Source organism: Anser brachyrhynchus (assembly GCF_964034855.1).
Source record: "Anser brachyrhynchus genome assembly, chromosome: 5".
Classification (NCBI taxonomy): Eukaryota; Metazoa; Chordata; class Aves; order Anseriformes; family Anatidae; genus Anser; species Anser brachyrhynchus.
Genome location: NC_137699.1, coordinates 47,284,217 through 47,309,708, shown reverse-complemented (window position 1 = coordinate 47,309,708; position 25,492 = coordinate 47,284,217). Strand labels below are relative to the sequence as shown.

At 36.5% G+C, this 25,492-nt stretch overlaps 1 protein-coding gene and 1 long non-coding RNA gene across 19 annotated transcripts in view; one reads left to right on the top strand and one right to left on the bottom strand.

The window, feature by feature from the left end:
* Nucleotides 1-25,492, top strand: part of LOC308196010 (uncharacterized protein) — a 380,840-nt gene that overhangs the window by 217,765 nt on the left and 137,583 nt on the right. Inside the window, exons 6-7 of one of the 18 annotated variants that reach the window (XM_080594383.1) lie at nucleotides 13,887-13,925; nucleotides 19,038-19,684. The exons of the other annotated variants lie outside the window; for them this stretch is intronic. Of the exons in view, the coding sequence (XP_080450509.1) occupies nucleotides 13,887-13,919 (33 nt within the window). The 3' untranslated portion in view covers nucleotides 13,920-13,925; nucleotides 19,038-19,684. Of the gene's footprint in view, nucleotides 1-13,886; nucleotides 13,926-19,037; nucleotides 19,685-25,492 lie in introns of those variants that run through there. 18 annotated transcript variants of the gene reach the window in all.
* On the bottom strand, nucleotides 19,473-24,654 carry LOC308196011. Its single transcript, XR_013952025.1, has 2 exons — nucleotides 21,512-24,654; nucleotides 19,473-19,712 (listed from the first exon to the last, which is right to left on the bottom strand). It is a non-coding gene; the product is annotated as an uncharacterized lncRNA (long non-coding RNA).

Below are 25,492 nucleotides of genomic sequence, written 5' to 3'. Positions count from 1 at the left end.
TTTTTTTCTTCCTCTTCCCTTTTAACTAGGCTCTAAACTGCTCCTTGCTTTATTAAATGGCTCTGGAATTTGATAACTGTTGCTTTAATCATTGTGAATGTGGTTACAGCAAGGGCTCAGGGAAGACATGTGAGTGCTCCTTGTAGCCATACCACCCAGGTAAGATATATTGCACATCTGTGAAATGGACACAGCAGTACTTATTGGATTATTAAGTAAGAGGTTGCTAAACAAGGAAAATTTTAGGCTGACAGGTCATATGAAAGCTGTATTTTAAAGCATGTAAAGGGATGTTTTTCTCTAGTTTGTGTTTCTTTGTATTGCTGCAATTTTAGTTCAGAGGCTGTCCATATCCATCCTAGACTATACACTTTTTATTCATTCATTTATTTATATATTTATTTGTTTATGTATTTTGTGAATTAGGCTAAGAACAGTGCAGATACCTGCTCTAGCACTGTTGCTTACATTTGTCATGTTCTCAGGTTGGAACAGCAGATATGTCCTTTCTAATGAATCAGAGGAGGAAGCATTCAATCAATAAGTGTCAGAGAATCACACAGCTGTCTGTGAGTACCAGCCTGCAGAACTGTCCTGGTTCCAGTTAGGACAGAGTTAAGTAGCTCATAGTAGCTGGTAGGGTGCTATGTTTTGGATTAGGATGAGAAGAGCGCTGATAACATGCTGATGTTTTAATTGTTGCAGAGCAGTGTTTACACCAGGCCAAGGACTTTTCGGCTTCTTGCTCTGTCCTGCCAGCGAGCAGGCTGGGGGTGCAGCAGGAGCTGGGAGGGGACAGACCCAGGACAGCTGACCCAAACTGGCCAAAGGGGTATTCCATACCATCTGACGTCATGCTAAACAATATATAGGGGTGGCTGGCCGGGGTGGGGGGGCCGGCTGCTCGGGAATAGGCTGGGCATCGGTCAGCGGGTGGTGAGCAATTGCATTGAGCATCACTTGTTTTCTTACACATTATTATTGTTAATACTATTACCATTATCACTATTATTATTATTATTATTGTTATTATTATTTTCCTGTCTTAATAAACTGTCTTTATCTCAACTCACAGGCTTCACTTTCCCGTTTCCCTCCCCCCTCCCTCTCTGGGACAACACAACAAGAACATATGCATAATGGCTGTAATAGTCATGTGCCTAACTTAGTGGCTGAGACGACCTTGGTCATCTAAACAAATGGATTATACTAATACGTTCTCTCTGGTACACAGGTGTTCTGTGTACTCACTAATACTGACCTCCAGCCCAAAGGATAACAGGTGGTGGAGCCTGTAATTTAGACCAGAGCTTGGTAAGGGATGTTGTCATGGTAGGTGACACTGAAGAATATGTATGGCTGAGGTGCACTGTGCAGTCTCAAAGTGACATTTGCAGTACCTGACTGAGAAAAGTCATTACATCTTTTACTTTTTCAAGGAACTGTTTGGTTTCTGCAAGGTTTCTCTCCTGAGCTGGGTAACTTAATCTCAATGTGGAATTTGGTAGCACTGAGATCAGTCAAACTGAAACACTTGTTCGTTTGTATAATCTTTCCTATGTAAGAACAAAGATATGCTACACACTTATGAAGGTTTTGAACATACTTGTTTTCTTGTTAGGCATTGTTATTCTTAATTATTCAAATAAAGTAAAAAAAATATTACAGACAATTAATTATAATGAAGAGCTTAAAATACCCAGTATTAGAAAGAGTTAAATTTTGTTGAAATAAGTAGAGCTATTATCTCTCAGGTTTATATATTCCTGTGAGAAGTATTCAAGACCATCCAAACAACAAAACCAAATACAGATTAATGTATTAGTACAGTGGGGCCTGGTAGATGATATTTCTTTTGTGAGTTAGAGGAATGGGCTGGGAAGTCTCATTCAAACAATAACAACCCTGGATTCCCTTCTTTGGGCCCTCACCATCCACGAGGATGTGGCCAAAACAGCCAACCAGAGTGAGATGGTATCTTTGTTTAGAACATGCTGACTTTCCATTTTGTAGGTTGGTATTATTTTTCATTACCAGAAAGACTATAGAATTATCTAGGTTGGATAAGACCACAAAGTCCAAGATGAATTTATCTTTCTTGAAAGTGGAAAATGACACACGTACGACTAATGTATAGCTTTGACTAGTCACCTACATTGTTGTAGATTTTGTATGAAATTGTACCACGAAATTCATTTCGATAAGGGATGTTTAGCAGAACAATATTTTTCTGATTTTCAGAGAGATTTTCTGAGACTCCCCAGTAACACTCACTTTCATTTCATTTCCCCCTGTCTCATGGTACTGATTGAAGAGTTGGCATTTAAGTCATGAGATTCAATAAGGATGAGTTTTAAATACTGGGGAAGCTTGAACAAGGGAAGTGAAAGGTCTGGACCATTCTTTGAATACTCAGGAAGAAAACTGAAAATTGAAGGTTAATTCAAACCTAAATGAAAACACTCGTGGATGGATTGAGGTAGAGGTCTTTTGCAATTCTGGATTGCTGTTTGAAATAAGCCAGAGTCCTCAGAAGAATATTTAATAAATTATAAGCAGAAAAGGAAACTAACAGGGAGGTGATGAATTTCTCAGAGCCACTTAACAAAGGTCTTCTATAATATTCTTTTGAATGGGGGAATCACTTTATACAAATCGGTTCATTTTCTATAGCAAAACTGGTTTGTCCATTTATTTTAGTTTAACGATTGGATGAACCCCAAAGGAAAGCTCTTTCTCCAGTCCCCAGTGCATCTAGGTTTCTGTTCAAAGAAGATAAAGAACTAAAGGCAAACTAGAATAACCTTTACAAAAGTTAAAAAAAAATAATCTTGAGAGGAGCTGTAGACAAATGCTGTTCAGCAGAAATATTGGAATGTGGACGAAATATAGCCTTAGTCCTAAAGACCATAGGAGATTTTGTTTGTCCTCAGGCAGAGAAACTGGGCTCCTTGCAGGTAAGGGAGCTGGTATTTCTTTACAGACTTTTCTTTATGATTATTTTTCCCAGTCAGCTGTATGACTAGTTTGTTATCCAGAAGAATGAGTCATGGAACTGGAAAAGCATGGACATTGTTAAGTATCTTTTTAAAATTGAGGTTCCCTGACATTTTCTGATGAGACATGATAATATAAAGTAAATTAAAAACAGAGGCCTTCCTTGTCTGACAAACATTGTTTGGTTCCTCTTCTTAATAAGGAGTGATGCTTCTTTTCTTTTCTTTCTTCTATGCAATTCATCAGGGCAAACCAGCCCATAGATCATTGCAATAACATACAATAACATTCTAACCCCAAAGACTATGCCAATTCAAACAGCACTTGTACAAGCAAAATGACAACCTATTTTACTTCTTTAGAGGGTTCATTTTTTTGGTGACAGTTATAGCATTGTAATGTTCATTGTATTATTGTTCTACTTAGACAGTAAATGGCTGACGTGTGTAATGATGCACCTGTTAGTCAAGAAATTCCTCAGAAGCAAAGTGGTACTATAAAATTGACATACTCACATGCAGCCAGAGCTACCTAGATGTTTCCTCTGCATTATGCAATATTTTCTGCTTTATGGCCATTAAAGACAATAATAAAACAGCTGTCACTGAGTGGTATGTTGTCAAGTATCAGTGAAAAGCACTGAGATGATGATAACAATATGATTCACAGTGCAGTAGCTAAGGATGGGTCAGAGTTTTTATTATCAACTCTGTTTATTTTATTTTTTTATTTTTTTTCCTGTGTGTATAGGTATTTGCCCTAGACAGGAACTTGCCGGGCAGGAGATAAACCCGGGAGCAATGACCAACTTATGTGCTTGATTTTTTTTTTTTTCAATAAATCTAATAATATAACTTCATTTAGTTTCTGAAAAGAAAGGTTTATGACAGATTGGAAGTGAATTTTGCAACATTGTGGGTCTGTCACAGCTGCTGACAGTTCTTCTGAATTCTTTGTCTCTCTGTTCAACTGGACTTAATTTTTTACCATGGGGAAGGTGTGGAAGGAGAGGGTAGAAAGACATAAAGTATATCTTTAGGTGCAACAGCATAAATAATTTATTTATTATGTATTTGTTGCATCATGATTGAATCTTTCTTGGGGATCCCAGGAATGCTCTGAAACACTTCACCTGCAACACTTCACCGCATGCCCTGGCCATCTGAGTTTGGGATGAGGATTCCTACAGTTCCAAGGATGATTTCTACCAACTTTCTGGCTCTTGTCAGAGGGTTTTTCAATGAAAGGGAAGATGGCATAAATGTTCGTCTGAGACCCATTTTACTGCACAAGTCCCTGGATCATGATTTAAATTTGACATCTACTTGTTTGAAAAGAGCAAACCAGAGCATTTTGTAGTTTGACAAGAAATTACCCCCCCCACACCAAAAACAACAACAACCAAACAAACAAACAAAAAAGAAACAAAAAACACACAAAAAACCCATAAACCAACCAACCAAAAAAATCACCAACCAACCAACCAACCAAAAAAATGGGGCTGTGCGTGTCACCAGAATCATATGGTCTTTGAATGCAATTCAGCAACAAAAATGACTCAGTGAAGTTGTTGGAAAGGGTAACTTCCTTAAACTGTCATTCAGAAATTACATTATTTGTTTCTTCCAAAAACAAGGTTTCCCCTGTTTCTTAGGGAATTTACTCCATCTATCTTCCTTAGGCTATGCCTGAGGCACTCCCTCAGCCTCAGTGATTTTACAGTTGTGTTCTTGGAGGACTAGTAAGTGACAATTAGGGGGATGGTAAAGCCAGAAACTCTTGATTCACTGAAGTGGCTTGAAGTTGCAAAACAGCTGAGTAAAGAGTCAAGAAGAGTTAGCTCAGGTAAGAGTTCTCAGAAATATATAGCTTACAATAACTTACAGAATCAAATTCACCAAATCTCTCAATTCATAAGTTAGACTAAGATTTTTTTCTTCTATTTTGATCCTTTCATACCATCACCTCTTTTTTACCTCCTCTCCATCCTTGCGTGGGAGTTTGTTATACTCAGTAGTATTTGTGAGAAAATATCCCTATCTAGTTTTGTATGAAAGCTGCAATTCTTGTCTAAATTAGACTTATAGTCATTAGAACACCACTGGCTAATTGTCCTGAAGGTCTTGGCATTTCTCATGAAAAAAGTGATAAGTCTAGAAAGATTTTTGCTGATAGGAACAGCATGGCTTGTGTGTTGGAGAACAGAAACTTTGAATCTCTTCTTGGTGTGTTGAAAGTAAATATATATCCTAAACATTCAATACTAACAGCTATTCAGTTAGTACTAAGTACATTTTAAATTTACATATTGCTTTGAGTACTAAAGAAATAAACAGCAAAGTTTCTTGTTCCATAAAGAAGAGGGAAAAAAATTGCTTTCTTTCTTTCCAAATAACTTATTTTGAATTAAATTGCTATTTAAGAGGAATATTGGCTAAATCTTGAGTTCCAGCCCATGTCTCAGGACAATTATGATTATTTTTGTTAATCCAATTTATTTTAATTAATTGAAATAATTTAGATTTATTCGTATTACTTGAAATGCAGAAAGCATCATGGGATCAGCAGCCATGATTTCTCTCATGAGAGAAAATGGTCTAAATATTCGGTATACAGCCTTAAATGGCTTAAGTCAAATTGAAGCCAAACAAATTTTTGATAGTCTGGTATTTGAAAGGAGTTGATCATCCTGCTTTCCAGTCTTGGGACATTCAGTTAGAACAAAAAGGTAGCTTTGGATCCTCTTATATTGCAGAAGACAGGAACCCCAGTTATCTCACTGTCTGGTTAAGAGATCAAACTGCTGTTATATGATCACTGTCACTGCCATTTGAAAGGAAATGGAGAACCCTACTAACTTAAGGCCCAGAATCCCGAAGGGAAAGAGATGTACTTTTTCTGGAGATGGTCAGAAGGATATGTCTTTGACTAGAATTTCTTTCAGTTCCTCATGCTGTCTGTTTCAGACCCTTTTTGAGACATCAGTGTTTCCTTATTTGCAGTGTAAGTTTGTAGTTACGTAAGTCAACATTCTGGCTTCAGGATAGCACTTGTATATGCTCACAGGACAGGTGTTTTATCTCAATACCATAACCTACCACTATAGGGTATAGTAACCAGAAGAAATAAATGGGGATCCATCCACTGAGAACATCATTTTCAAAAATACCCTATATTTATAGCATGACCTACAACAGGAAAATAGGCTTTAAATTTGAGATTAAAGATACTTTGAAAACAACAACAACAACAACAACAAAACAAATGAAAACAAAACCAAAAAACTAGTCTTTCAAGCTAGTTATTTTTATTATTAAATCTCTCTCTCTCCCTCTCTCTCTCTTTTTTTTTTTTATCGATTCTAGATACAGAAAATTGTTTTTTCTCCTGAAACTTGTTTCTTTTTTTTTCATAGTTCAGAGCAAATGTACTTATTTGAAGGCATCTTAGCCCACAGTGTTTCACAGGTAGATCAAACAGATTGTTACTTCTTAGTTTTGGATAAAACCCTAAGAAAATAATATCAGAGCTGACCAATCGTTCGTTTTTGGTAGAGTCCTACCCTTAAAAGACATAGGAATTCCTTTTTTTTTTCCTCTTTTTTTTTTTTTTTGAAAGTGTTGGGGTGATTTGTTTCCTTTATATTTATGAATTATTTCCTTTAGTCATAATGATTACAATGGAGTTCTTAAAGCGTTGTTTGTTTTTAGACTTCATATTTCTGACCTCCATGACATCTTGTGGCAATGAGTTTCATAAGCTAATTAGATGCTGTGTATGAAAGTATTTTAACATTTTTGTATGGTTTTCTGTTTCTATTTCAGTTTCATTGGATGATTCCTCTTTGTATGTAGGCTATACGGTACATTGAACCTGCATCATTTTTCTTTTACTTGCATTGTTTTCTCTGGACAAGAATGCATTGTTTTCTCTGGACAAGAACAACCCCAGACACCGGTATAAGCTGTGGACTGACTTGTTGGAGAGCAGCGTAGGGGAAAGGAACCTGGGGGTCCTGGTGGACAGTGGGATGACCATGAGCCAACACTGTGCCCTTGTGGCCAAGAAGGGCCTATCTGGGGTCTATCAGAAGGGGTGTGTTTAGTACGTCGATAGAGGTTCTCCTCCCCCTCTACTCTGCCCTGGTGAGACCACATCTGGAATATTGCATCCAGTTCTGGGCCCCTCAGTTCAAGAAGGACAACAAACTGCTTGAGAAATTGTAGCACAGAGCCACAAAGATGATTAAGGGAGTGGAATATCTCCCTTACGAGGAAAGGCTGAGGGAGCTGGGTCTCTTTAGCTTGGAGACAAGGAGACTGAGGGGTGACCTTAGTAATGTTTATAAATATGTAAAGGGTGAGTGTCACGAGGATGGAGCCAGGCTCTTCTTGGTGACATCTAATGATAGGAAAAGGGGCAATGGCTGCAAGCTGGAACATAGGAGGTTCCACTTAAATATGAGAAGAAACTTTTTCAGGGTGAGAGTGACAGAACACTGGAACAGGCTGCCCAGGGGTGTTGTGGAATCTAGGTGTTCCTGCTCTGGCAGGAGGATTGGACTAGATTATCTTTCAAGGTCCCTTCCAAACCCTAACATTCTGTGATTCTGTGATTGTTTTCACATTAGAATTTTAGGGTTTCTTTCTGATGGCTTGTTTTAAAGAAAACCGGTAGCAAAATATTTTAGATCTTGAAAGAACATAATACCTGATAAACCTGTTATAGCTGCTTATGCACCTGCTTATGCACCTAAAAGGGCATGAATTTTAAATGGATGACTCATTTTCCTCTGGAGAAGAGTTTATTTTCTTACCTTAAAACTTCACAGTGGAAATATGTATCTATATATTTTTCTGTTTTGATTACTCTTTTAACATCTCATGACCTTCACTGATTTTTTTTTTTTTAGTGAATGGTTTATTGTAGATCTCATATGAAACATGATTAATTCACCTGACTGTCAGAAGCTAATCTATGACACTGAATTTATTCATAAAAAATAAATGGTGTTTACTGAAGAAAAGAAGGAAAAAGCACGATGTGAATTTTAGTATAATTCAGAAGATGCAGTAGAAATGGGAGGTGCTATGTTGTGATTTGTAAAGTTAGCTGAGATTACTGGTGAAGCTGAAAAGCTATTGTAAGCTTCTCTTCTGAACTGCATGTCACAGCTCAGCTGTGTATAACATGGTTTGAATTTAGATTTGACGTTCAGAGAAAATATTAGATAAATAGTGCTTCATTGATTGCTTTGAAAATAAGTAGGGGGTGCATAACTTCAAGAGAAAAGAAATACAGTTGAAATTATTACCATTCAAATACTTCCCAAAACAAAGTGGCAAGTTATGTATAATGGTGAACCCTTTCCTTCCTTCCATCTCCAGAAGATGTTAAGAATAAGTGGTGTTGGTCCCTGAAGGAGTTTCCAGGGGTAAGTGAGCTGATTAAATGGATAGAAAAATGTTCGTGGGTGTTTTTTATTTATTATTTTTTAAGGGATTTTGGCACACATTGTGTTATTACAGATATTAGACTGTCTTTTCTAATTACACCAATTTAATGCCTTTAGATTTCAGAATATTTCATGTGAGAATTTAATACTTTCTAGGTCTAATTTCTTAATGAGGGGAAATTGCTATCAAACAAAAAAAAGTTTTCTCATAAACACCTGAGCATTCACTGACATTAGAAGGTGTTGCTTGGGAAAACAATCTTGAACTTCTTGAACTCAAGGAAATACTATAGGCAGAGTGAGAATCAAGGAGACACTGAAGCATGTAGTAATTCAAGAGAAGATGACCTGAGCAGTGACAGCAGGGCATTTGAAGAACCAAATGTCATCATGACAGATAAAAAGATTTGTTCAGTCACCTTGGTCCCAAGTTCAATATCTCTCTGATAAATTAAAACTTACCCTTCATAAGTGTGTTTTGTGATATTTGATTCAGAGGGTGATCTCCTTTGATGACAGAGAAATCCTCTTCTATTTTTGTTTTCACTCCAAACACTTGTAAAGGAATAAAGTTTCTGAATGCATCCTCTTTTTTGTCAACCTTTAATTAGGTGTGGAATCACCTCCTCACAGCTTCCTTTGCCCATACAGGCTTGCTTCCTTTCTCTTTGAAATACCTCTGGCAAGACATGTCCCTTTCAATAGCTCCTGTTCTCATCTGACTCTTTCAAAATGCCTGGAAACATATATATTTTTTGTGCTTCCAGCTGGATATTGCCTTCATATTCCTTGTCATCCTACAGTGAAATATTTGTTATTGAATAAACTGTGTTCTGAATTGGTGGATAGTGCAATTCCACATAATGTGTTCAGTGAGGATTAAATTCTCACTTGAAAATGTAATGAATGTTCTATGATTTCTAGCAAGAAAAAATGCAAAAAAAAAAAAAAGAATAAATCAGAGTGATTAATTTAACTGTTTTATATGACTTGTTAAGCTACACTCACCACATACCATAATAACCGGGCAGCAAAAGTAGAGTTCATGCCAGCAATGTGAGCAGAAAGCAAAGTTGAACTTTCTTTTAACCTTGCAGTTTAGACCTAACTTCAGAGTATGTGAGAACATCAAGTCCACCTCCCATCCTTCTTCCTTGTGTTCACCACCTAGAAGCTGCAAGGACTGCAAGATAAGATTAAGAGACTACAAAAATTATCTACCTACAAATGCTGTAATGCTCTCTACATTTATGGTGCAATACAAGCATGGTGAAATACAGAGACACAGAAAAGGCCTAAATTAGACCGAAGAACCACTGTGCCTGCTAAATGGTGTTTCATCACTGCCCCCCTGAAATAATATAAATGGACTACAGTTTACAGAAATATGGTTTCAGCCTAGAGAAGTGCTGCCCACTGCACACATTTAGTATATGCAGTATATGCAGCTATAATAGAATTAGATGCACTTTGGCAGGGTCTGGCCTGTGAGCTGCTGCTTAAAAGAAACTTTACAATATGAAACTACTCCACCGTTCCACTGACGAATCAGAGCGTTCCTTATTGGTTGAGACAGACTGAATTAAATCCTTGCACCAGTGTAACAATGATGAAGTCAAAAAAGAAAACAGAAGGATGGACACCAAAATGTTTTTCAGTGCTCCATCTGTAGTCATTAGGCACTCTCTGACATAAATTTTCTAACTTTAACTTTACTTTCTAGCTTTACTATGATTTCTGTAGGTCTTGTAGAATGTTTTTGTAACTATCATAAGCATACACTATTAATTTAACAGTAGCTTTATGAAAATATAAAGCAAAGATTAAACTTGTTGTATCATATTACCAGATTACTTAGTTTTATTTTTACTAAGAGTTTTATTTCTTACGTAGAAGCCTCCTTTTATGTCAAATGAGAATGTTATTAGGCAAGAAATGTCATATAAAGCCAGCTTGTTGACCTAGTATAATTAATGGTGTTAGGAAATGTATCATAGATGTTTGTCAACAGATCTACTGGTACCTGGAGTTGTGTAGCTTTTTGAAGGTTAGTGTTGGAAAGATCGGATGGATGAATTTTCTAAATACTTGACTGTATGAATTGATTCTCCCTTATTGCTGCTAGCAAAATATAGATGCCAATGAGAAATATTTTCTTTTGAAGAAATTATTCAGTGGAAACAGCGCCTACAGTTTGCATAAATTAACAAATGTTTACCCTATAGGCAGTTTCAGAGTTTGTATATTGAGAGTAAGACTCACATTTACTTTATACAGTGATCTCTGCTGTAATGTTTTTTGCTGGGATAGAGTTGGTCGATTTCGTAGTAACTCATATGTTTTGGATTTGTGATGAAAACAGTGGTGATAACACACTGATGTTTTAGCTGTTTGCAGAGCAATGTGTACACAGAGGCAAGAACTTTTCAGCTTTTCAGAATGCCCTGCCAGCAAGGAGGATAGAGGTGCATAAGAAGCTGGGAGGGGACAAAACCACGACGGTTGACTCCAGCTGGCCAAAGGGATATTCCATACCACATGGTGTCATGCTCAGCAATAAAAGCTGGGAGGAAAGAAAGAGGAAGGGGGAGACATTTGGAGTGATGGCATTTGTCTTCCCAAGGAATCACTATATGTGATGAAGCCCTGCTTTCCTGGAAATCAATTAACATCTGCCTGACAGTGGGAAGCAGGGAATGAATTCCTTGCTTTGCTTTGCTTGTGTGCACAACTTTTGCTTTGTATAGTAAATTGCCTTTATCTTAGCCCACAGGTTTTCTCATTTTTACCTTTCCAGTTCTCTTCCCCATCTCACCAGGGAAAAGTGAATGATTGGCTGTGTAGGGTTTAGCTGTCTGCAGGGGCTAAACCACAACACGTGAAAAAAACAGTGTGAGCAGGGTGTGTAAAGCAACTCACGTTTAGTTTCCACAAAATAGATGGATGAAAAGAAGGCATACCCTTCATGTCCATTATGTACAAAGGTAAACAAGCAGAAGTGTGTGTGTTGTCCTTGTGCTCTCAATACAGAGCTACAGAAGTAAAAGGTCAAGTTTAATACTGCTTTTCTTCTGTATGAGTCCTCCAAAAAGTTGCTATTTTGTTTGACTTATTAAATACTTCTGCAAAGAGATGGTATGGGACCTTTCAAAGATGCTGGATGAAACCAAGCCCAGCCTCTGATCCTGGTTGAGTCTTGGCTTTTTTGTGTAGTCAGCTTTCTTCTGCACAGAAGCTTAACCGTTAAAGAAGAAAAGGGAAGAGGCTGGAATGTATCTGTGTGTCATCTTGATGGAGCGTGTTCAGCTCACACTTGGATCCAGGAACTGCAAATTAGTTCTGAGTGTGAGGTCAGGATGTTTGTCTGGGAGTCATGAAGAACTACAATTATGAAATAATATGAGGGAGAAGGCCAGGAGTCTGAGATCCTTTCCAGTTTCCTTCTATATTTTTAGTTGCTTACTTAAATCACAGGCCTGAGATTGTTTACTCTCAAAATCACTGAATCTGAGAGAGATCCTGTATGTGTCTGCTCAGTGCCTGTGTTGGATTGCTGGATAAATATTCAGCTCCAAATCTGTGTTTTTGAAGGCAGAGATTAAATTGCCAACTTTTAAAAGCCAGCAAGTTAGTTCCTGATTATTAAAACTAATGATAAGCCAGTTTAAGTGACTGGATTCCATTTAGATGATATTTAAAGGTGCACACAGTAAATACAGTAAAGATGAGCTTACAATTTTCAGGAGAAAAATTGTTGCAAAATATTGAACAAAAGACACAAAGGCAGAGCTCACAAGTTAAAATACTGACAAAACACATCTATAATTACTTTGATAATGGTTTGTATATCATGCATATCATGTATATCATATAGACAATGACCAGATCATCTCATGTTTCCCCCGCCACAAGATTTGCTGCCAAATTTAACCCCTCAGTATAAAGCATTGTTAGGCTATTTGCCAAATGGGAAGTCAAAGTGTTAATCACCACATAGGTAATTTATAGCCTTTCAGACTTCACATTGAAAGGTCTGCTTTTTAAGAAGGGAAAAAATTATATAGAGCAAATCAAAAATCGAGAAATGCTCTAGCTTTCTCGAAGAAGGACTAGAACACTTGCAGCATCTAGACTTATCCACTCAGCAAGTCAATAAGACTAGAACCCCATATTACATGAAGGGCTGATAGTAAAATATACTGTAGCAATTTGCATTTGGTGAATGGCTTCATACATTTGGGAGATATGAATTTTTGTGAAATTCTGCATCATCATTTCCGAATTTCCATCTTTTCCACACCTGCAACTTCACATAGCCATGTCTTTCATATTAAAGAGAATCCAATAATTACCTCTATATTTGTCTTTTCTTTTTTTTCTTTTCCTTTTTACTTTTGGAACCTTTTATAGCAAGTCTGTAGCATTAGAATGTTTTATTTATTTATTTATTTTGCCAGAATGGGTCTAACAGTGTTTTACCAAAGCCTACTCTAATGTTTCTCTAAAGAACATCCTGATGCTTTTCATATAGATACAGACCTCTTGTGAGCTTGAACAGGAGCTTCTCCTTCTCTCTGAGTGGGGTCACATACTGGGGAACATATGACCCTATTCTGATGCACATCATGCATCAGATGCATGATGAGTGCACACATCATGCATCATACATCACAAAACATGCATCAATGCACACATTCCAGTCAAGGATTCCTGTCATGCCATCTAACAAACATGGGACCACAAATATGGACAATACATTTCTCAGACATTCAGTAGCCTGGAAGCCAGGCTTTGGGTGACTGACTCTACCATAAAGCAAGAAATTGGAAAAGAGACTGTTATGGGAAAAACAGGTGACTTCAGCACTATTGCAAAAACATGGGAAGGCTGAGAGAGAAGAGAGAGCAAAAGAAATTGGAGGGAAGTCTCCTTTCCCTTACTTCATAGCCTACTAAATCCATGCAGGACATGTCTGCACATGTACATATGTGTGTGTGTTAACATTTTGGCACCTTCTTCAGTACAAAATTATTAACAATTATCTTAACAATTAGGATGTATATGCCGAGTACTCACTGCATTTTCTGCCATTCCTGAAACCATTTTCTCCATACTGATTGCCAGCTTCAGGACTCTGACTTCTTTCTAGCAGTGGCACACTACTTTTATTACACTGACAAAGGCAAAAAATTCATTATTTCCTTTTAGCAGGTTCAGGTTATGGTATGTCTGTATGCAAGGTCAGAGGTTTGTCTGTATTAATTGGGAAATTTTACCTTTTCATGTGTTAATAAGTGATACATTAGTCTGTTGCAAATGGAAAACTGTTCCCTATTGTTAACCTCATATATTAAAAAATTCATAAATCAGTAAAACTCTTAGACCTGCTTAAATGAGACTACAAATTATAGGTTTTTTTTTTTTTTTTTTTCAGGAGAGAAGGTCAAGATCTCTTTTTGAGCTCTGAAAATATGTATGAACCACATTTTCAAGACTTTTTTTTTGCTACTGAATGTGTTAATCTCAATTTTCTTTTTTAAAAGCAGTGTGTCATGGTTTCATCCATAGCAGCACTATAGAAAATATTGGAAATTTATTTATTTTGCAGTGAAACATGCATGACAAGTAATTTATCTATTCTTGTGCTGTTTTCTATTCATTTCTTCTTTCTGAAGTTACTGAGGGGAGTGAGAAATAGGTAATTGACAGATCTGTTTATCAAAAATTTGTTTGAAATTGCTGAGTGTCAAAATACTTGAACAAATCTATCTGGGCAGTACAGTGGTAATACCAGAGAAGGTGTCTACTGAGAGGATCAGCTTGCTCTATATTTCTGCAGAGGAATAGAGTTTAAAACAATGGAAAATTATCAAAGGCTTATAGAAGACAAGAAGTGCTGGAAAGGCAGGAATAGGGAAAGAAAAACAAGTTATTGTAGTATTGTAACAAGTTGAATATAGATTCAGGTGACCTGGGGACCAGGGAGACTAACAATGATTTCTTCATACACAGATTTTTTTTTTTCTAAATTTTTGGTTGAAAAAAAAAGGAAAGAAATAGAATGTGGAGTGTCAAATTCAAGAATTTTAATATGATTTGCATACTTTCTACTGCTTTTTAATTAATTTATTTATTTTTTAATGACATGCAAGAACATTGCAAAGCCTGCTTCTAGCCTATCAACTATACAAACTGTAAACTAGAAGATCATAAATGTAAGAAGGTATTTGGAGGAAATGTTTGTAAGTCTAGGACTTGATTCATATTGTAGGTCCTACAATGCCAGTAGTCCAGTGACCAAGTTTACTGAAAGCAGTCTAGTTACTGAATCAGTTGTGTTCTGCTCCAATAATATGTCCCAAGATTAAAGATAAAACCATAGGGCTTGACAACCGTATAGTTTTATCTTTCTGCTGTTTAATGCAGTTTGATAAGGAAATTTGGCAGGTTGCTTCTCTTTCTTCTTAGCTTGGCTTACTGGTTTATCTCTGTCAGGCAAAGAGTAGAATTTAGAATTTAGTTTCTGGAAAAGGATGAGATATAGAGTATTTAATTAATTTATTTATTTTAATGTAAACCTTTCTATTTTAAATAGCATCCACAAAACCTATAGAAGACATTTTCTCCCATGCCTAGGTAATATCTGATCACATTTGCACAGGATTTGAGTGAAAAATTTTAAAACTCTGAAATTATATTTCAGCAAAGTATGTGAGTGATATTTTACATTGTTTCAGCTTTACTGCTAGCAGCAAGTTAGATCAGAGTTGCTAGTGCCAAGGAGTGGATGAATTTTTGTTTTCAATATAATCTTACTCATGGTTTCATTGCTCAACTAAACATGGCTCTTTTATTGCTCTCAGGCAACTGGAAACATTCAGGTAAGGTCAAATCCAATGTAAATGGAAACGTGTATCCTACAGCATAGAGAAGATATGCAACATTTTTTAAACATGTTTTGAGCGCTTATGTTCCTCACAGTCTTATATGCTCTATACAGGAAAACCTACTACTACTGTTGCTATCCCTGTTGGCAAATGCAGTTGTTTCTTGCTTCTTTCCCTCACAGGACATGTTTAGTTGGAAAGCCTGACAATGTGGAGTTCAATAACTGCCCTTTCCTTCAGACAAATGAGTTTTTTTTTTTTTTTCTTGTCCTGACAAGTGTGCTGGAAACTCTTTGACCTTCTCTTTCACTTTTCCTGTTGCACAAACACCACTGGATTGTATCTTCCACATATAATATAGTGGCTGACTTCACCAATTTCTGAATCTTCTGTTATTCCTGTAAAGCAAAACCAAAAAGCACTGTAACTTGGAATCATGGACATTGCAAATATGATCTTCAACCATAAAAGCTGGCACAATTTTGCTAAAGCTGATGCCAGTTTACAGCAGCTGATGTTCTCAGCTTGCAGGGGGTGAAAAGAATTTTTGAGCTTTGCAATCTGTCTTAAATATATAGATGTAGTTAAGAATGCAAGTAACCATTTTATAATCTAGTTTGTCTTGGAGTAGGACTCAGTCAGTAGAATTTAAATTCTACATTGATGGGGATACAATAAAATGCTCTGTGTTTTTCATTCTTGTTCTGAACTGGAGCACTAGCACAGCTATAGTGTTTGTGAACTTGAACAGATAGATTTGAAATGGATCTAGCTTGACTCTGAGCCATGTTTTGAGGAAGGATTGTGTTTTATTTGACCCACACCAGTTAAACTTTCATCTTGATTGTGATTATATTTCCAGATGGAAATTATTATACCCTTGTAGCTACAATATCGTCATGCTGTAGCTTTCCAGCTACTCCTGATCTGGAAATTATTGGTGAGGTTATATAATATGGTATTGTTTTGTATTGTAGTGAAAATCAAAATGTTGGAATTTTATTTTTTACCAAAATCACACACAAGAGGAACCTTCAAATAGCAAGTAGCCTGATGAGTTGGCCATATGTCTTGAGCATAAGAAACTCTTCTCCTACTTGTTAGGTGTGCATCCTAATGAGCTCCTTTTGTAACAGTGCAAAGAATCTAAATGGCTTTGAAGCCAGAAAGCAGGAGCCTTATTCTGTTGATTGCTTAATTCTACTGTAGGTCCCAGCAGTATCTAATCAAATCTCTAATTTTGCAGTTTACAGCAGAATTACAACTCCATGATGAATATTCGAGTTCCACTCTGATTCTCTTTACCTCAAAACTGATGTCCTCTTCATACATCTGTATTTCACATTTCAGTGCAAAATGTTTCTTCACAGGAATGCATGTATGTGTGTGTATTTGTCTTTGCATCAGTAGCATTGCCATAGTTTTCTCATTCTCTCATTAAGTTGGCCTACAGACAATAATGCAGCTGTAACAAGATTAATAGGTTGGCTACCTTTAAGCTGCTTTCTGCATGAGATAATACGAATTTGATACTTAGGATAGAGCACTGACCCTGTACTACATCTGGCTTTTGTGTGATGGCTGGTAACACTGATAGAAATGTACCTCAGATTACCATGGAGTCAGGTTGCTGTCTCTGGCAACATTACAGGTACCTTGAATTAAGAATTTGACAACTGCTGTTCAAATGTAGAAGTAACAGGCAAAAGAAATGAACATTTGAAGCATATTGCAACCGTAACTGTTATTAAGAAACCCCTCCCTGCTACATTCAGAAACTGCCATTGCTCTAATGTGTCTGTAGACAATGAGACTTCACAGTGTTGGTTTGCTTCCTGCTGAAAGCAAGACTAAAATGAACAGGCAGAGGGAAAGAGAGGGAGAGTAGATAAGAGAGACTGACAGACAAGGGGTAAAGCTCTTTGTTCTGTTACTTGCCTGCTATGATGGTTGCCTCTGAGGCTCAGCAAACTCCTAATTTCCAGTCTACTTTTTTCTAGTGGCTGGCTACACCTTCAAAGTTAACCTGCAATAAGTTGTCAGGGAGTATAGAAGGGAGGAAAAAAAAATGCCTATAGAAAAACTCTTAGCCTCGACATGAATGCTGTGCAGAGTTAATAGTAAGCATTCGGACCACAGAGAGTGGAAATTATTCTAATAGAAAAAAAAATAAAAAAGAAAGCAAGCAAACTATTTATGTCATTTTGAAAGACTGTGATCTAGAATTACAATAAAGATGAAAAGCCTGAACAAACTAAAGGCTAAAAAGAAGTGGAAAAACCTCCAATAAACTAAAGCTAAATTCCTTTTAATGTTTCTAATGTTCTGCTCCAGTTTCCAATAATCACTAGGATTATTGGTGTATGATTCTTACAAGCCTTAAGAGAATATGCCTGTTAGGGATTTACTCTTTCTTTCATGACTTTTATATAACCATGTAAACTGCTATGAAAAACAGATAGTTGCCCACAATGTGAAATAAAGAAGAATGCAAAAGAACCCTGCATACAAAAAAGGATGAAAACTGCAGACAGTATACAATGAAAGTTCTGCTGGAGAGGTTCAGCTGGGTTATTTCCAAAGGCTCTCTCTCTCCAAAGACCCAGGTTGCTGTAATTTGCTTATGGTCTGACACTGACTTTGATGCCATTCAGCTACTACAGTTTCACAGTTTGCAAGTGTTTCCTACGAACTTAAATAGGGCAATCCAGCACAGAGGGAGGAAATAGTTTGGTTAAAAGGCAAATCATGATACTTAGTTCATCACTGTCCTTTACTTCATTTGTTCCAGTGACACACAGCTACTCCAAGCAACAATATGTAAGCTGTTCAGCTAGATGCTATATGAATGACTCTATTTTGAAGTCTGATATACTATTATGCAATATTCTAGGACTGATTTTAGTGGGTGTTAGGCATTTTGATGTTTTGAAAACCTTGGTAAGTTTCAGTCTATTTTTATTGAGGCCCAGAAATCACTCAGAGGTGTTCAAAACTGTTCACTGATTTTCAAACTGTCAAAACTAGTGGGCATTAGGCACCTGATATCTATCCCTTGATGGGTTAGATCCACTGATCTGCTGCTTTGAATTACTTTTATCTCACTGATTATGAGCACCTGTCTCAAAACTGTCACTCATTTCCAGGGACATCATCCACATCTGCATGCAGACTCAAATCTGTCTTACATCTCAGACTTTGGCTCTTTTCACCTCAGCAATACACTGTCTATTTAACTTAGAGAGTAAGGTCCAGTCCTTTCAGATCATTACGTTTGTTTGCTTGTTTTCCTGTTTGATTTATTTATTTGAGTAAAAGTTCTCAAGCTTTGCTTTCAGATTTATGCATGGATAAATATCTTTGTGCACAAAAGAACAGAAAGTGATCTTAGATTTGCACTAAAAAGAAGTAAAAATTTAAGAGTATGAGCCTGTGGTTTGTGTGTGAGAAGGAGGGTCTTTCTTTCTTTCTTTTTTTTTTTTTAATATCATTAGACTTTTATTTAAAACTAACAATTGAACAAGAAATCATTTTTCTCTGACTCTTGAATGTTTAATACCCTGAAACCATGGGTTTTGGACAACTGTTTTCTGCCCAAAAGTCTTGGCTTCGCTGTCCATTACTGAGTTTTATATTAAAACTTATTACATCAGTATTTCACTTTTTTTTTTTTTTTTTTTTTTTTTTTTGCAAAGCAGCAGGTGGCGTTTTTGAAAATCTGCCCATCAGTTGTGGAATCACACCTCATTTATTGAGTGGACTTACTCCATTAGCTTAGCATCCATTCTGACAGGAGCACTTGTTTTATACATTGCTGGGACTTGTTTCAAGGCCTTTATATGTTAAAATTTGCACCACTGAAGGCTTTTAGAGTGCAGCTTTCACTAAGCTGATTTCATAAAGGTCACTATGCTGGGAAATTCTTTCATTATCTTGACTTGGAAAATTAGTTTTAAACAGCAGGTGCATATAACATGCACCAAACTGAGTTCTGTTATGCAACTGCATTGATTAACTGCTTTTGTTAATGAACAGCTACATGTATAAAAGTGGTGCTAAAGTAGGATACTAATGATTTCATACAGTTCTATGAAACCACCAAAAGTGAACTATAATACCTTATAACGTGTAGATAGAGTTGAAGTAATGTTTTTTGAGCTAGCAACAACTATGGACAGTTCCTGAATAGTGAATAATGTCCCTGTTATTCCCCTGTGGTAATGGGGTTGACTGGGGATTCCCGACTCCAAGTCTGCTTGAGAAACTGCATTTCTTGGACAAACATGTGTCTTCTGATGTGTTGTGATCTTACATATTCGGGGTTGGTTGTTTGCTGAAGAGTGAGTTTGTACAACATGCTGAAGGAAGGAGTTCTGTGAAGAAAGAACAAGGGTATGAGGAGAGCACAACAAACTGCCAGAACTCCTGTGCCAGCCTATCTGTACTGAAATGCTCAAAATATTCTGTTGAAATAGTTTTAGTTTTGACCATAAATGTTTTGAAGTTTTCATGTTTTGCTCAAAATTTTTAAGGAACCTGAAACTTTCTGTAGAAAACAACTTAAGTTTTGATCATTTCAACAGGTATTGGAAAGTCAGGTATATGTTATCGCTGAGTTGTTGTTGCTGTAACATGGTAAAATGCAGAAGCCACATTGCTACAATACGCACAACTGCTGCAGCTTTGGGTTATGCACCCAGAGTAGTTTCACTGCACAATTCAGCTGACATTAATAAAAAAGTCTATACAAATGAGTTGCTTATGGACATCTTGCCTTCTGTAACTTAAATAGATCTTGAATTTATCCAAAGCCCTAACTTGACAGATTCTTGAATGTTGAGAAAAGTAAAAATAAGCTATGAAAATTTGCAAGACATGCACGAAACTATGCAGGTATCTCCCATTCTATCTAAATAAAGCCGAACAGGCTGATCCTCCGAGCCACTGTGTAGCTCAGTGCTGTCTGGGTTTTGTAGCTGAATTTGCCAACCATTGTCTACAAGTTAGAGGGCTGTGATTATCAAGTTCTTGGCTGGACATCTTAGCTGGGGCACAGCTCCCAGTAAGCACAACTAGATTGCTTCCAGAACTGTAATGGCTTGTGTCCATATGTCTCAGGTGTCTCCGCTCCTTGCCTTCCCACACTTCTTGTTCTTGGGTTAGAGCTGACAGAGCCAGATTAGGTCTGACACATTTGATGGCAGTAAAAAAAAAAAAAAAACAAAACCAAAAACAAAAAGCCTTCCCCTTTGCTTTCCCTCCTTCCTTCACTGTGTGGTGTGTCAGGACTGGTGCCCAAATAGCTCACTGCATTACTTTATTTATTTAATCCTTGGTGCAGAGTCTGTGAATAGCAAGGCAGTAAAGAAACTTACACAAAAGTTTGGCACAAGGAAAAAAAAAAAAAATCTGTTCCAGGTCCTCAACCAAGACCCTAGTTTCACAGCAAATGAAATACTCTTCAGCAGAGACTTCTGAATGATGGTACTTTTACCATGCTTTCAGACTTCTGAAGGTCTAGAAAAAAATTAGTTCTTCTAACAACCTTAAAAAAGTTTGGAGAAATACTGCAATACTGGCTAAAGTTGCTTCTGTATAGAGGCTAAACGTTACTTCCTTTTATACATTCCTATGTTCTTTCAGTACATTAAAATGTAATGGTGAGTGTATTTATGATTTATTTATAATCTTCTCTTTTGAATATGCTGCATATATTTCTTATTACAATTGAAGCTGTTTGTGTTCTGAGTGTTTTTCTTTGCTCAATGACATCTCTAAAATAGAGAAAGCTAAAACGTTCTGCATAGAATGTACTAACCCTGTTTACTTGTAAGCATAAAACAAGATTAAATTACAGCTTAAGAAAACAGAATTTTAATAGAAACCTACAAACTCAGAAAAATAAAAATTTTAAATTCTAGTTGAAGTTTAGAAAGCAAGCAGGCCATTCCCATGTAGCTACAAACAAAAATGGAACAAAATTAAGAGGTAATACTAAATTTACCACATAATGTACAAATCTATAGTACTTATAATTTTCTTTAGTAATAATACAATGCTCTGAAGTGAAAAAAGTCCATTTAAAAATAAGTATATGGAAAATTGTAAGGAAATTAATTGTTCTATCAGTGTCTTTTCGAATCTTGCTCAGAATTAGGAAAATCTCTCTTACCACATCTCCCTCCAGAATTTTCAGTTTAGGGATATCCTGGTTGCCCCTTTCCTCCTTTCAAAAGCAATGAATTGCTGCTTCTGTTTCCACTGAGCTGTCACATCTCCAGATCACATTGACAAGGCAATACACAAGGCATCTTCTACAGATGGATTGTGAAGGTGCTTCAAATGCAAAGAAGAAAACATGACACACCGTCTCAGCTGAGCTGGGTAAAGGTCTTACTTTTCTCCAACATCAGCTAGTCCCCTTGGATATTATTTAGGGATTATTCCTAATGAACACTGTTGGATAGAAGCAATTGCAACCCATGCAATACAGAAGTTGGATTCTGAACTTCAGCACTTCTTGTCCCTCTAAGAGGTGAAGTATCATCTCTGACCTTGCTATTTCATAGACAGCACAACTGATACAGTCAGTGCCAGTAATAGTTCCACACTATCTTTTTATTCAGCGGAAGTAAGGCGATGCAGGAGCACAGAGTGGTGTCAGCTGCCTTCTCTTAAGTGAGAGATTGCCTGTGATTTTCCAGTTCCCCAAGTGTGCCTGTTTGAGATGCAGCAGCTGGAAGCCCAATGCTTAACCGGCAGGCCCAACCCATAAGCAGGGATTATTCTTCCTCCTTTTTTGAGAACACTGCATGAATTGGCATGATTGCAAGTACTCTCACTGCAGGGAAGATACACTATGAGATTTTAATACATAGCTAAAATTACAGCATTAATTCTAGTATTGTTTTGATGCTTTAAAATTATTCTCTTCTGAACCCTTAATGTGGGATACTACCAATCTATAGTTTGAAACTGGTTTCAAGCAAATATTTTTTCAAATTTGCTTTAAATTTTAAAACAAAATTTGGATTTCAGAGAGTTTATCATTTCCTAGCCTCTAAGGCTAGAAGTCTTCATGAGACTAAGGAATTTGCATTGTATGTATTATGGAATATTGAATTGCTCCCAGTTGCCTATGCACAGAGTTCAGTAGATTGTGCTAAAGTGAAGCATCTCTTCCAAAAGGGTATCTGATCTTGATTAGAAGAAAAAAGATGGAGAACCTGCTCTTAGTAATTTGTTATGAAGATCATTCATCTTTGCTGTTAAAAACACAAACACAATTTAAAATGAGAATTTGCCCAGCTTCCACTTCTACCTCTTGGATTTTATCCTGTATTTCTCCAGTAAATTAGTAGGCTTACCTTATGTATTTGTCAATAAAATAAATATACCTCCGAATTATAATCAAAGTACTTTTCTAAATGAAGACAGTTGTAACCCATTGCATGCACCAGAGCTATAATCGCTGTGATTTAACTGGTAAACAAAACCCATGTGTTGGTGGTAGAACAGTGGAAAAACCTACAGAGGTGAATGACAGGCTTAGTACCAGTGACTCAGAGATCTCCTTTGTCCACTCTTAATAGACCATTAACTCAAGTTACTTGTATGCCTGCTGGATATATAAATGTTTAACATTCTCTTTGGTTGCTTGTATGCTGAAAATGTTTCACCTAAACCTGTGAGAACAGGACAACTTCACATAGTTTTCTGAATACAGAACAGTTGTGAAAATCTCTGCCACCATATTGAGTTACACTCTCAGTCTTCTAATGAGGTTGTGCAACTGTCTTTTTTGTTTTTGTTTGTATTCTTTTCAAAAAGATTTTCATATTTAATCATATCAGCCTTGAGTGTTCTAATACCCTCAAAATACCCTGCAAAGTACAGGTACTTTAGAATGTTTAGCTTACTGATTACTGCCTTCCTCTCATTTTTTTTTTTTATAGCACATTATCTTATTCCTCCCCCCAGCCTTATTTATTTTTTTATTTTTAAATGGTATTCCCTTTGTCACTAAGCCAGGATGGGAGTTTTATCTGTAAACTCTTCTCCATCAATCTTGGAATGTCTTTTTGGTTTTCCAATGAATTCTTCTGATAGAACTTCCCATATAACTGCCATTTTTCTTTTTTTTCTGCCTATTTTTTTCTGAACAAGATTTTTTGCTGAAGTTTTACTCAGCTTTGGGAAAATAAAAATAATTGTAAAGACATTTTCTTTCTCTTTCTAGTCTGTCAAAAGACTCTTGAATATGCAAGATCATTAAAGGTACTTCTAACAGGTGTTTCCATGAGTTCATACTCACAAAGATTAGCAACGTAACTGGTTATGTTTGGCATGTGATCTGATATTTCTCTTGGCTTTGGCTTAACTTGAAGAGTTTCTCATTCAAAGATGCATTTTTATACTAAAAAATAAAAAATAACACGCATTTTAAAGCATATGTGTGTACATATTTATGCATAAATATATTTCTATATGTAATATGTTTATAATACAATACATATAATTTGCAAATGGAAACAATTTTCTGATTTGAAATATGAGATATGGGGTTGCAGAATTGATTATCAGCTGCAAGAGCAATCAAAATGGAGATGTATTGACATTATGGAATCTGAAACAAAAGCACTAAAAATAGATGAAATCCTGTATTTTATTCAAAGCAGCCAAGGAGATTGTTGTAATGAATGACATAATCCATGTTCTCTGGGGGCTGATGCCTTCCACAGACTGTTAGACTGGAAAAGACCAATTATAGTTTATCACCTAAGCCAATACTTTCCCTACTTAGGGTTGCCCCCTGTAGTTTATGTTCAAGTGTTTTGTTTAATACATTTGAAGTGAGTCATTGCTGGGACTTCTGTAACTTTTGGGAGCCTAACAGCTGCCATCATTAACAGGTTATCTTTAAAAATTATTATCTTTAAAATTATTTTCACTCCACATTAGGTATTCATGTCTTAAAGATCTTGGATGCAGTGTTTTCTTTACACAGATTAATTGATAGCATTTTTCCCAGAAAAACTAGTGTAGTTTTTTTCTCTTAAATTTCTGGTGTCAAAGCTAGACGTTGGTATCAGTGTCAATACAATTTACAATTTATACTTGGTCTTTTTTATTTTTTACTCCATCTTGAAGAACCGAATGTGGTTTTATTCTTTTGCTTGTATTTTTTGTATTTATGTCAAGTTATAATCTCCAACAAGCAGCACTGGACTCTCTCATTATTTATTGTTTTGATGCAGAGAGCAATTAAATATAATTAACTGGATGATTATCATTTGCTGGTAGAATTTGCTAATAATGCATATGCTCCTGCAGGGAGTTGCTTGCTATTTCCTGCACCAGTGATCTGATGCTGTTTGGAGAGAGGCTTTTTTTCCCTCTCTATTTACTGCTTCACTGACCTGAAGAAGGAAGAAAGTAAGTGTACAAAAATAAGTATGCCCCAGTTCATGAGCAGCTATCTCAAAAAGAGCTAAGGGATAGAGTTTCACATTTATTTTGTTGCAATGCTAAGATGCAGAAATGCTAAAGTATTAATAACTGGACTTTGAAAGAAAAGTAATGATGCAAGTTTTTTACTGTCCTTGTGATACTGGGGAACTCATTCAAATCAAAAGATTTTAGTTCATTTTTGATTTATTTTCCAAGATGCTTTTGTAGGTGTGAGATTCTGTGTCAGTAAGATGCTCTTTATGCATGTAACACTGGTATATTACTTTATTAGGAGTGGAAGTCATCCTTTTATATAAATCTAGTCCGGTATGCACACTACTAAACTCCTTAAGCCTTAAGACATTCTGCACACAAATCTAAGTGGTGCTTAGCTGAGGAATGGGTATCCTGCGCAGTCGTTTGGTAATTGCCACTATTAAGCTGATTCCTCCAAACTGATGTTAATGTATGTCTTTTTGCCACTACAGAAGGTGGCAAGCTGAGTTTCTGAGATATTCAGCAGCTCATCTTGTCTAAAGGTAAAATTTCTGTTATTAATTTAACACTTGGTCCTTCCTGTTGGAATTCATAATTGTCTCCCTTTTAACACTTTATGCCTATGACTATTATGGTGTGGTAGAGCACTTTCTATGCAGCTAAACCATGACCTTTGTTTTGAAAAAGAATTATTTAATGGTCAATG